This window comes from Phacochoerus africanus, chromosome 3, assembly GCF_016906955.1.
Source record: "Phacochoerus africanus isolate WHEZ1 chromosome 3, ROS_Pafr_v1, whole genome shotgun sequence".
Classification (NCBI taxonomy): Eukaryota; Metazoa; Chordata; class Mammalia; order Artiodactyla; family Suidae; genus Phacochoerus; species Phacochoerus africanus.
Window position 1 is genome coordinate 113,786,649 of NC_062546.1, and position 12,832 is coordinate 113,799,480.

At 41.5% G+C, this 12,832-nt stretch overlaps 1 protein-coding gene across 5 annotated transcripts in view; it reads right to left on the bottom strand.

Moving 5' to 3' along the window:
- ASH2L (ASH2 like, histone lysine methyltransferase complex subunit) overlaps nucleotides 1-12,832 on the bottom strand; it is a 32,194-nt gene that overhangs the window by 19,046 nt on the left and 316 nt on the right. For 2 of the 5 annotated variants that reach the window (XM_047772471.1, XM_047772469.1), the window contains exons 2-8: nucleotides 12,217-12,283; nucleotides 11,663-11,808; nucleotides 8,030-8,118; nucleotides 7,655-7,749; nucleotides 2,288-2,383; nucleotides 1,168-1,263; nucleotides 241-316 (exon numbers count right to left, since the gene is read on the bottom strand). In XM_047772471.1, the coding sequence (XP_047628427.1) occupies nucleotides 241-316; nucleotides 1,168-1,263; nucleotides 2,288-2,383; nucleotides 7,655-7,749; nucleotides 8,030-8,118; nucleotides 11,663-11,808; nucleotides 12,217-12,283 (665 nt within the window). Of the gene's footprint in view, nucleotides 1-240; nucleotides 317-1,167; nucleotides 1,264-2,287; nucleotides 2,384-7,654; nucleotides 7,750-8,029; nucleotides 8,119-11,662; nucleotides 11,815-12,216; nucleotides 12,284-12,395; nucleotides 12,814-12,832 lie in introns of those variants that run through there. The other 3 variants (XM_047772470.1, XM_047772468.1, XM_047772472.1) reach the window with 2 other exon arrangements.

The window sequence follows — 12,832 nt, forward strand, 5'->3', positions numbered from 1 at the left end:
AATTGTGCCTTGTTTCATGCTAGGTCTGTTTCACTTAAGATCAAACTGTTGTGTAGAGTGACAAAAGTTCTCTACTACCATCTGTCATATCTTTAGCTAGCTCCTAAAAATTAAGACTTGGACTTTAAAGCATCTTGGTAAATATCCAGGTAAAAGTCAACCCAAAGACCGCCTAATCCTAGGCACATTTGGATTCAAGAGCTTACAAATATATCATCAATGAGACACTTAAACACTTACCATTTAGATTCCCACTGGTAGAAACAGTGCTGCTTTGTTTTTGGTTGTCATAAGCAGGACCAATGTTACTAAGATCCTGGAGGGAAAAATATTCAATTATAAAGGGAGGCTATATAATGAAACCAACCTGGCAATGTCAAAAAAACAAAAACAAAGGAAGAAATTCTAGTAGAATGACAATCCTACAATCTGAAACCTGCAGGAGTCCCAAACTCAGATGCTTCAGACATCAGCAAGTAACAAGTGTGCGGCAGCCAAGTATAGACCAAAGCACTTTGAGAATGAGGATGAATGGCAACCACCCCATGAGGGTAGTGGAGGGCCAATGGCTCCCTTGGGAGTCCAGGCCCAAAGTAATCAGAGCTTCTCATTTTACAGGAAAAGACAGAAATCTGCATTTCTATGCAAAATCTTGAATTCTCAATGCTGGCAAATCACACATTTTAAGGTACAGATAAAAGATCTGACCTCCCGAGATGCTAAATGTGACCCCTGCCACTGAACAAAGAGTGAAAATTTGCTTCTTCCTCATGTTATGCCAGGTATGCAGCACAACCTCTTCTTCACGGTGAATTTTTCTTCACACTGACAAATGTTTTTAGAGCAAAGTTGAGATGGAAAGAAAGTGAGAATATAACTTGGAATGGCCTGTGTTACAAGTGAGGAAACGGAAGTTTAAAAAGATAAAAAAGATACGCATCAAGTCATAACATTTTGGGGAGGAGCTGAAACTAAAACACCAGCCTTCCGGATTAAGAGTGTTCTTTCTTTCCAGGTGGAATGAGAACCATTTACTTGTAGCCCAGCAAGCCATAGGTGTGAAGGGCAGTGTGTTACAAGTGGCAAATATACAAATGTAAACAAAGCCCGAGTCTCTGTCTCCTTGGCTTAAAAATCAAAAGGGGAATATGAAGCCTATTAACATACCTGATCCAGAAGGCCAAACTTGGGGTAATCTTCTTCTGGGTCCTTACTCCCGGGATCAGGGTGTTCCTTTACTAAGAACACATCTCTTTCTTTACTCTAAAAGCAAACAGTATTGCAGTATTACTGGAAATTTTATATGTAACAGAAGTACTAAACAGATGATCAACCACTCCAATTCCTAGGAGTAATCTCCAAAACACAAAGCCCCCTCCACAGCAGTACTGCTTTTCCTGATCAGAAAATTAATATATGACCTTCAAAAAATTCAAACAATTCCCTTGTGGCTCAGTGGGTTAAGGATCTGGCATTGTCACTGCTGTGGCTCTGATTAGAACCTTGGTGCAGGTTCAATCCTTGGTTTGGGAATTTTCCATGCTGTGGGGGTGACCAAAAGAAAAGTCAAATAGAGAAACTTGAAAAACTGAAAGCCAACATCCTTCATAACCCCCTCCTATCCTTGCACCTCACAGAGATAAGTACTGTTAACGGCTTGCCTGGGCTTCTCCCCAGATGCTTTAAGGGCAATAACGTATATATACAAGTGTTATTTGCTTTCGCTCTTTTTAAAAAAACAAAATTTTTTTTTAAATCAAAGAAAAACAACTGTCTCCAATTTCAATACAAAATTATTCTCACAAAAGTGCATCAGACAGGAGTTCCCATCATGGCTCATCAGAAAAGAATCTGACTAGTATCCATGAGGACACAGGTTAGATCCCTGGCCTCGCTCAGTGGGTTAAGGATCCAGTGTTCCCATGAGCTGTGGTGTAGGTCACAGATGCAGCTCAGATCTGGCATTGCTATGGCTGTGGCATAGGCTGGTGGCTACAGCTCTGATTCAACCCCTTGCCTGGGAACTTATATATGCTGAACATATGGCCCTAAAAAGCAAAACAAAAAGAAAACAAAACACCAAAAAAAGACCAAACAAAAAAACCCCACCGTGCCTTCATTTAAGACACAATGTGTAACTTACTGATTTTGTATGAAAACTATTAAATATTAGGTTGTTCTCATTTTCTTAGTCATCACATTATTTCAGTGAGACCAAAAAAAATTAATTTTTACAAAGAACACTAGTTTTCCAAATGTCAAGGCTAATCAATTTTAGTCTACTTACCATTGTTTTAACAATGTTATTTGGCCAAGTCATTTTCCCAGGTCTCTGTCTGGTCGTCATGCACTCCCAGTATTTATCAATAAATGGTATGATATCCTAAGTTTTAAAATAAGATAAAATTAAAAAAATAAAAAATAAAACAAGATATATTAAGATTTTCATAGTTTCTTTCAAGCTTATACTCGCAAAAAAAAATTTTTAAACTGCAGCATTTTCAAAGGGCTTGTCAGAACCAAAAGACGAATCCACTATATAGTGCAGGGAAATCTACTCAATAGTCTGTGATAACCCATATGGGAAAAAAGAATGGATATGTATGTATAACTGATTCACTTTGCTGTACACCTGAAACTAACATAGCATTCTAAGTCAACTCTACTCCAATGAAGATTTAATGTAAGAAAAAGGGACAAATCCATGTTTAGTCTTTTAATAAGTGAACAAACATAACTGCACGCAAACAACATACAGGTTGTGGGGAATCTGACGTAAGTATACACAAATCTTAGCCATTTAGGGCTTTCGATCCAGCTGGAGGGAAAAGACTGATCCAGTCCCCTGGACAGGGCTGCAACCTGGAAGATGACACCCAAGTTCTCCCTCCAGAGCTCCTGCTCCTCCGTGCTTGAGGCATCTCCCTTGCACACCCCAAAGGTGCCTCAGAATCCTTGTGACTAAGCCTGAACTATATCTCCCTCTGCAGATCTGCTCTGTAGACTCTGTTCTTGCTCTTAACACTCAGAGTCACCTTCACCTGGAATCACAGCTTGACTCCAGAGTCATCCTTGTTCTTCTCGTACAACCTGCATATCTCAACTGTCACTAAATAAGTTTTTAAATTTCAGAACTTTCTCCCCAGTCAGGCCTCCTTCCCACCCCCACTGCTTTGACTGTGGTCCTTGCCAGTTCCTGCCTGTGCCACTCAAACAGCTGTCTGAGCTTGATCCTCTGGCACCAACCTCCCCTGACCCCAGACCACCTTCCACAGCCCAGTGCAGCTAGTCCACCACTAACATCTTTCACCAGAGTCAGTGCCCTGAAAACCAAATCAGTACTAAAAGAAACCAGGGTTGAATCAGAGAAAGTACAAGAAAAAAAAGACTAGAATGTTCTGTTGTTCCAGAAAGTAGGGAAGAGTTCAAAAAACTGATAGGGACATATCAAAAAGTTTCAGGAGTCAGTTTGGACGGAGCCCACACTGGTCAAATCTGAGCATCAGAAATTCAGAAATCTCAAAATGGACTATAAAAAGCCACAAATCCACAGCAATTCCTAAACTTAAACGAGGACAATGGGGGGCACGCTTCCTTACTGATTTAGGCAAGGAAACTCAATGGTTGCTACAACCACTGCTTGAAAGGGTTAGAATAAGATATTCACACAAACTAGATGTATCACCCCATGAATTACTAATTACAAAGAAAAAGTGTCTCTATAATAGAGAACTCTTGTAGTCAAATTTAGGATCACTACTAATAAAACAAAGCAATTGATGGGAGTTCTTGCCACGGTGCAACAGGATTGGCGATGTCTTGTGAGCATTGGGATGCAGGTTTGATCCCCAGCCCAGCACAGTGGATTAAGGATCAGGTGTTGCTGCAGCTGTGGCAGAGGTTGCAGCTTTGGTTCGGATCTGATCCCTGGCCTGGGAACTTCATATGCCACAGAGTGGCCAAAGAAGAAAAAAGATTAAAAATAAATGAATAAAAAACAAAGGAATAGCTTATGCTTTCTGATGTGATAACAGAGAAAAACACATGCTGCCTACATGATATTCTTCCTAAAAATGTTTAACCTGAACTTATTCATAAGGAAACAATCAGATAAATGCAAACTGAGGGGCATCATGACAAACAACTGTCTAGGCCTCTTCAAAATTTCAAATGTCCTAACAGACCAAATAAATAAATAAATACAGTAAAATAAACAAAGGAATTGTTCTAGAGATAAAAGAGACATTACAACTAATGTGTGCCCCTCGATTAGGTTCTGGATGGAAGAAAAAGCTATAAGGGATATTATTAAGACAATAATATTGAGAAAATATAGACTGTATACATAGAAATACAAAGTGTACATATTAGATAGCTGTACTGCATCAACATTAAATTTTTTTAGTACGATCCCTGTATCACGGTTATGAGAGAATACTGGGTAAAGTATAACACCTGCAGTTTAGTTTCCTATAAGCTTAGAAGGAAATAGATATGGGGAGATAAAGCAAACACAGCAAAATATTAACTGGCAAATCTGGATAAAGAATAAACACATGTTCAAAAAGACAACTTACAGACTGGGAGAAAATAGTTTCAAATGATGCAACTGACAAGGGCCTAATCTCTAAAATATACAAACAACTTACACAACTCAACAGAAAAAAAAAAAAAAAAGCCAACAACCCAATGGAAAAATGGGCAAAAGACCTGAATAGACATTTCTCCAAGGAAGATATACAGATGGCCAACAAGCACTTGAAACAATGCTCAACATCACTAATTAGTAGAGGAATGCAAATCAAAACTACCACGAGATACCACCTTATACCAGTCAGAATGGCCATCATTAATAAGTCCACAAATAACAAATGCTGGAGGGGCTGTGGAGAAAAGGGAACCCTCCTGCACTGTTGGTGGGAATGTCAGCTGGTACAACCACTATGGGGAACAGTATGGAGGTACCTTAGAAAACTATCCATAGAACTACCACATGACATAGCAGTCCCACTCTTGGGCATGTATCCAGACAAAACTTTCCTTAAAAAAGACACATGCAGGAGTTCCCGTCGTGGCTCAGTGGTTAATGAATCTGACTAGGAACCATGAGGTTTCAGGTTTGATCCCTGGCCTTCTCAGTGAGTTAAGGATCCGGTGTTGCCATCAGCTGTGGTGTAGGTTGCAGACGAGGCTCAGATCCCGCATTGCTGTGGCTCTGGCGTAGGCCAGCAGCTACAGCTACAATCTGACCCCTAGCCTGGGAACCTTCATATGCCGAGGGAGCGGCCCCAGAAGTGGCAAAAAGACAAAGACACATGTACCCGCATGTTCATTGCAGCACTACTCACAATAGCCAACACATGCAATCAACCCAAATGTTCACGGACAGATGATTGGATTAGGAACATGTAGTATATATACACAACGGAATACTACTCAGCCATAAAAAAGAACAAAATAATGCCATTTGCAGCAACATGGATGGAGCTAGAGACTCTCATACTGAATGAAGTAAGTCAGAAAGAGAAAGACAAATACCTTATGATATCACTTTTATCTGGAATCTAATATACAGCACAAATGAACCTTTCCACAGAAAAGAATATCATGGACTTGGAAACTTGTAGTTGCCAAGGGGGAAGGGAGGGAGTGGGATGGACTGGGAGCTTGGGATTAATAGATGCAGACTGTTGCCTTCAGGATGGATTAGCAATGAGATCCTGCTGTGCAGCACTGGGAACTCTGTCCAGTCACTTACGATGGAACATGTAATGTGAGAAAAAAGAATGTATACATGTATGTGTAACTGGGTCACCATGCTGTACAGTAGAAAAATATAATAATAAAAGGCTAAAAAAAAAAAGAATAAACACATGTTCACTGCACTATTTGAATTTTTGTGTATATTTTATAAATTCAAAATAATAATTTGGGAAAAAAAGAGAGGAGAAAACCAAACCTATTAACAGCAAACATCTATCTATCTATCTATCTATCTATCTGTCTGTCTGTCTGTCTGTCTGTCTATCTTTTACCATTTCAGGGCCATACCTGTGGCATATGGAGGTCCCCAGGCTAGCAGTCAAATTGGAGCTGTAGCCACTGGCCTATGCCACAGCCAAGCCACGCCAGATCCAAGCCTCGTCTGTAACCTACACCACAGCTCACAGCAATGCTGGATCCTTAACCCACTGAGCAAGGCCAGGGATGGAACCTGTGTCCTCATGGATACTAGTCAGATTTGTTTCTGCTGAGCCAGCAAAGCTCTATTTAAATGCATGCTCTTTTAATGCAGGAAAAAAAAGGGGCGTGTGGAGGGGACCCTCTGCTGACTCTTCCACCTTACAGGATTAAGTCTTAACCTCTGGTTAGTAGAAAACTCCCTTGTCAGTCTGATCCTAAATATGTTAGTCTCACTAAACCCCCTATACCAACCAGTGTCTTTCAAACTATAGGCTGCAGTCAGTTAACAGGTTATAAAGTCAGTTCTATAGGTCAAAACTAGCATTGACTAGAATAGAAAATAGCAGTGTGCAGAGGGAAGAGACCAGAGGGTGTTTCAGTTTTAAATGAATACTAAGAGGGTGAATGAATACCAGAGGCTGTTTCAGTTTTAAATGTATACTAAGTCACAATGTAAACTCCATCATTCTAAAATTTATTTGTCTTATTTTTACCATAAATCACAATAGGAAAGATTCATGGACTGGCTAATCATCTAATTCTGAGTCCTGACTTTAGTCAAGTGGTTTCCCAATTTAACGATAAAGGATAAATCTTTTTAAAAAAAGGAATGTATACCTGCTTTAGAGCACCAACAACCGTATGTAGTAACTTGTGATGGAACATGATGGAGGATAATGTGAGAAAAAGATGTGTGTGTGCATGTGTGTGTATATATATATATATTTCTATTCTAGTCATATATATATGACTGGGTCATTTTGCTATACAGCAGAAATTGACAGAATGTTGTAAATCAACTATAATAAATAAAAATCTTAAAATAAAAATAAATAAAAGGAACGTATAAACTGGTCTTCTTCCTTGACAATAACAAGTGATCAGCATCTATAAAAATGGCTCAAACTGGAGTTCCCACTGTGGCACCATGGGTTAAGGATTCGACTTTATCTTTGCAGCAGCGAGGGTTCGATCCCCGGCCTTGCACAGCAGATTAAGGATCTGGCATTGCTGCAGCTATGGCATAGGTTGCAGCTGCAACTTGGATTCAATTTTTTTTTTGGTCTTTTTGCCATTTCTACTAATAACTAATCCAATGATATAATGTGCACACAGCAGAAAATTAGTAAATCACCTGAATCTACAGTCATATATTCATAAAAACTGGGGGGAAGAAGTTATTGTTAGAGTGAGTGTACCACTGACCCTTGGACAACTCTGGGGTCAGGGGTGCTGTCTGCACAGTCAAAAATCCTCGTATACCTTTAGAGTTAGCCCTCTGTATCTGTGATTCCACATCCAAGGATTCAACCTTGAATGGTATAGGACTGCAATAGTTTAGTGAAAAAATCTGCATATAAGTGGACCTATGAAGTTCCAATTCGTGTTGTTGAAGGGTCCACTGTATTCAAATTCAGAAGTACTTTTTGATTCTTTGGCATAATTGCAATTACAATAATTCTATCTCTACCTTATCCTTGGAGAACATGGTTTTTGGGTGTTCGTCCTGTGTTCGAGACTGCCACGTTAGGTTGGCCAAAGCACTAAGGCACATTTCCTTCAAGTCTGTAAAAACAAAATGGAAAAAGACATTACCTGAGTAATATATCCCTATTACCAAAAGAATATTCCACTAGATGGTCCACAGGTTAAGTTAACAACTATAGCGGCAAAGACAGTCATTACTTGATTTGACACGGACAATAGCAACGATCAGAGGGAAGCCCCAGTGTAACTTATATTGGCTGCCAGGCAAAGGTTTCCTGATTTGGCTCAGCCCAAATCTCTTTTCTTTTCAGCTAACTAGAGGACAATCACTTTGCAGTATTGCAGAACTGGTCCTTACTTGCTTGCTTCCGGAGGAAATACGTATTCCCACTATGATGGCACACATTGCAGTGGAAACTGTAGTTGGTCATGAAAGGTAGACAGGATCTGCAGAACAGCCAAATTGTGCAAATTAGTGAACTTCTGAACACAGACTTACGAGAAGTAAATCAACAGGGATCCTTTCCCTCCATGAAAGATAGATAGTAGTGATATTAATGTACTTTTAAAACTTAAAAGGTCACCAAAACAGAGCTCATATTTTTACAATGCCAGGATTTCCCTGTCACAAAAATTTATTAAGACATTATCCGGAGTTCCTGTCGTGGCGCAGTGGTTAATGAATCCGACTAGGAACCATGAGGTTGTGGGTTCGGTCCCTGCCCTTGCTCAGTGGGTTAAGGATCCGGCGTTGCCGTGAGCTGTGGTGTAGGTTGCAGATGCAGCTTGGATCACGCATTGCTGTGGCTCTGGCATAGGCTGGCGGCTACAGCTCCGATTCGACCCCTAGCCTGGGAACCTCCATATGCCACGGGAGCGGCCCAAAGAAATAGCAAAAAAAAACAAAAAAAAAGAAAGAAAAGACATTATCCACCACAGTTGATAATTCAGTATCTGGAAGGTTCTGATTGGAACCAGGTTACTATACCATAGTTGTTGAGCACCTAAAAGGAGATAAGCAGGCCGGCTGTCAAAGACAAACTAATCTCTTTAAATATCTTTATATTTAAACACTTGCATTTAAATTATATTTAAGTATCTTTGTAAAGTGCCAATAACATTGCTGGAAAAGGCAGACAAAGGTGTAAAAAATTTTTTAAATGTACATAATTATTCAGGAACAACACAGAAGTCACAGACACCACTTGCCTGATTACCAAAAGAATCTTACAGATGATAGTCTATAAACAGAGTTTAAAGGACATGAGTAGTAACTTCAGATTTAAGAGTTAGGGAAGATCTGGAGTTCCCGTAGTGGCTCAGTGGTTAACGAATCTGACTAAGAACCATGAGGTTTCCAGTTCGATCCCTGGCCTTGCTCAGTGGGTTGGGGATCTGGCATTGCCATGAGCTGTGGTGTAGGCTGCAGACACAGCTCGGATCCCTTGTTGCTGTGGCTGTGGTGTAGGCCAGCAGCTACAGCTCTGATTCAACCCCTAGCCTAGGAACCTCTGTATGCCGCGGGAGCGGCCCAAGAAATGGCAAAAAGACAAAAAAAAAGAGGGAAGATTTTTCTTTTCTTTTGGCTGTGCCCAAGGCACACCGGAAGTTCCAGGGCCAGGGAGTGCACCCACTCCACAGCAGTGACAATGCCAAGTCCTTAAACCACTGAGCCACCAAGGAATTCCAAAGAAGATTTTTTTCCAGGACACAAAATGTGAACTGGATTTGGAAAGATGAGTCAGTTTTCCTTTCTACAGGTGAACTATTTTGTGTAGAGACATGAAAGTGCAAACTAGGAGGCAAGGGGGCAAGCTGGTGTAAACCAGCTTGGCTAACAGAGGGCAGCTGTCAGAGATATGGTATCAAACAAGGCTTGAAAGGCAGAAGTACCAGAGGCCCTACATGCCAGGGGAAAGCAGGTTTTCTCTGTGGGTAGTAGGAACATCGTGAAAGGGATGTGACAGGTGAAAGTAATAAGCTTGGTGAGACGATGGGTCTGAAGGGAGGAAGAAATTAAGAAATGGGAATCTATGTAAGAAGCTTCTATAGCAGTTTCAGCAGAAGGTTAAAAACAAAAAAAGGAGGCCCCACTTAGAGTGAAATAATAAAAAATGGAAGGGACAAGCAAATGTATAAGAAGAAAAAACACTGGTCAGGCTTGGGGGTAGACTTGATGGGGGTGGACAGGAAGTAAAAGGAGTTCTATGCTTGTATGATACAGGAAATCTCCCGAGAGATGAGCTCAGGGGCAAGAGAAGGCATGTCTGTTTGAGAGCAGAGAGGAAGAAGGCAGTTGGGAGTTCCCATTGTGGTCCAGCGGGTTATGAACCCAACGGGTATCTATAAGGATGTGGGTTCGATCCCTGGCCTCACTCAGTGGGTTAAGGATTTGGTACTGCTGTGAGCTGTGGTGTAGGTCAGCAGCTGCAGCTCCAATTTAACCCCTAGCCTGGGAACTTCCATATACCACAAATGCAGCCCCAAAAAGCAAAGAAAAAAAGAAGGCAGTAGAGGGAACAACTGAGGATGGCAACTGCACTGGATGACTGGAAAATTACAGAGAGAGCTCAGTCTTGAAAAGGAGAAAGTAACAGAAAAACAAAAGACTGGTTTAAGTTGGAAGAGAAGAAATCAAAACAAAGGCAGGTTTATCTTGGATTCTGCCGAAACTAGCTGAAGGTATCCTCAAAGAGAAAGTTCCAGAGTGTGTCTCTCACCACCCTGCAAGGAATTAGGCAACATCCTCATGAATGTTAAGACGGGTTCCCTTACCTCTACCTCTCTCTAGAACCCCTTCTGTTAAATACCCATTGTGATAAGCTCACTAACAGAAGGCAAAGCCTCAGACTACAGATAGGCAGGTATATAGTTAATACTCAATTCAAACACAATCAGGTGTTTACAGTGGCCTTTTCCATACCCAGCTAGCTCACTCACTCCTTCTATCTCAGCAATAAAGGCTAATCTCTCCCACCTGGCGGGCTTTAGGTGAAACTTCTTAAATTCAGGTACCAACTGGTCTCTACCAACACTCTGAACTGTGCTTTGATCACTTCTCTGGATTGCTCCAAGTTATTTCTGTGGTAAAATTCCTTTCCTAGGCCCTGTTTATCCAAACAAATTCTCTACGGCCAAAGTGGCCTTATTTTAGGTCTTTCCTAACTGACCAGCTTTGCTTAGCTTGTATATTTTCCCTATAGATCTTTCTACCAAGATAAATTCTTTCTTTTTGATTCTTCAGAATTTTTCTTTCTTTTTTAAACAGCCTATCTCTGGTAACCAGTCACATGTTAACGAAAACATTAGCATTTCTTTAACTTTTAACTTAGAAAGCATAGGTTGGAACTTAGGTTGCAACTGTGGCTTGGATGTGACTCCTGGCCTGGGAACTCCATATGCCAAAAAAGAAAAAAAAGACACCACCGAGAGAGCCAGCAGTACAGTTATTTCCACAGACTCAGTAATGCTCATTTTGATGGTAGGTGACTAAATCCCTCAAATGAGGAAAAGAGACTTTCATTCTCTAGCATCCATAAAAATGATTTTAATTCACTAGAAAGGGTCAAAGATTTGGAAACTGGTTTTTGCTGAGACACCTAAAGGGAAGGAATTAGAAACCAAAAGGAATTCCTCGTGGCGAAGAGGGTTAAGGATTTGGCAGTGTCACTGCAGCGGCTCATGTTGCTGCTATGGCTTGGGTTCGAACCCTGACCAGGGATCTTCCACATCCCACATGCTGTGGGAGAGGCCAAAAAAGAACGAAAGAAACCAAAACAAAAAAATGGCTATGCCTTCAGTAGACAGAAAACATGCTCAGAGTTTAAAGCAGTTCCTGACTCAAACCCAAGTATTCACTTAACAGGGTTCAGGTGACACAGGAAATACTACGTATTTACATTTGCCCACAAACAAACCATTCAGGTGCTGAACAGGTCGAAATCTAGCATCTTACAAAGCAATTTTTACAAAGACTGTAAGAAATACTCACGAGGTATCTATGCCGAACGTGTCTGCTGTGAACCACTTTGTACATATTCCACACTGTAGCTCCACCTCTCCCAATTGCCGGCCATTCTCTTCATCCACGGAGCCCGCCTGAGTATCCATCACCTCTGAAGTATCCCCAGCACCTTCCTGTGTCCGCGGAGCCATTACAGAATCAAGTTAACTAACCTAATGGTATTTTGATTTGCTTGAAAACTTCAAAAAACCAACTCCCACAATGGGAGTTCCCATTCTGGTTCAGCGGTAAAAACCCGAATAGTATCTGTGAGGATGTGGGTTCGATCCCTGGCCCCGCTCTGTGAGTTAAGGATCCCACGTTGCTATGAGCTGTGGTGTAGGTCACCGACACAGCTTGGATCCTGCGTTGCTGTGGCTGTGTCATAGGCTGGCAGCTGTAGCTCTGATTTGACCCCTAGCCTGCGAACTTCTATATGCCGAAGCTGTGGCCCTAAAATGAAAAAAAAAAAAAATTTTAAGTAAAGTAAAAAATAAAAACCAACTGTTTTGCCCTGCAAACGTCCCAAAACAAATACTTACTAGTGTATCTTTTCCATTAGAGGATTCCGTCTCCAAGCCACCACTTACATCAACCGAGTTTGCATCCCTGTTGAGATAAGGAAAGCACTCAAGCACTGAATTTTCAAGAGAAACAAACCCGAAAACGCCTACTCCCAAAAATGTTGCTTCAACTACAGCTGAATTTCACAGTCCTACACCTTTTTCAGCCAAGCTTGTTCTCAGACTGGATGCCCAGGGTTGGGAAGAATGTGGCCAAGTTGGACGCAAGCCCACCGGGCACAGGGAAACCTAATCGACCCCTACAGAAATTCTACACGGGGTGGAATCGGTCCTGGGGGAGGTTCGTAGAGATGCAGCTCTTCATCACAGTTTTCAGAAGGACCATTACTTCCTCCAGTCTGGCAATGCAAAAGTGGTTTCCTCTCCGGGATTTGTGAAGGGTTCCGGCTATTACAGTGAATTACCAGGCCCCTGCCGGGGTGCTAGGGCCGGGAGGTACAAGAAACCTGGCTCAAAAGGTGAGGAAAGGGGCGTAGTCTGAGATGCAGTTCAGAAGGAACGGGTCAAATGGCGGGCGGGACTAAGGTCCCAGAGCGGACAGGGGGAGCCGTTGGCCGCAAGGCCTAGGTTCGGT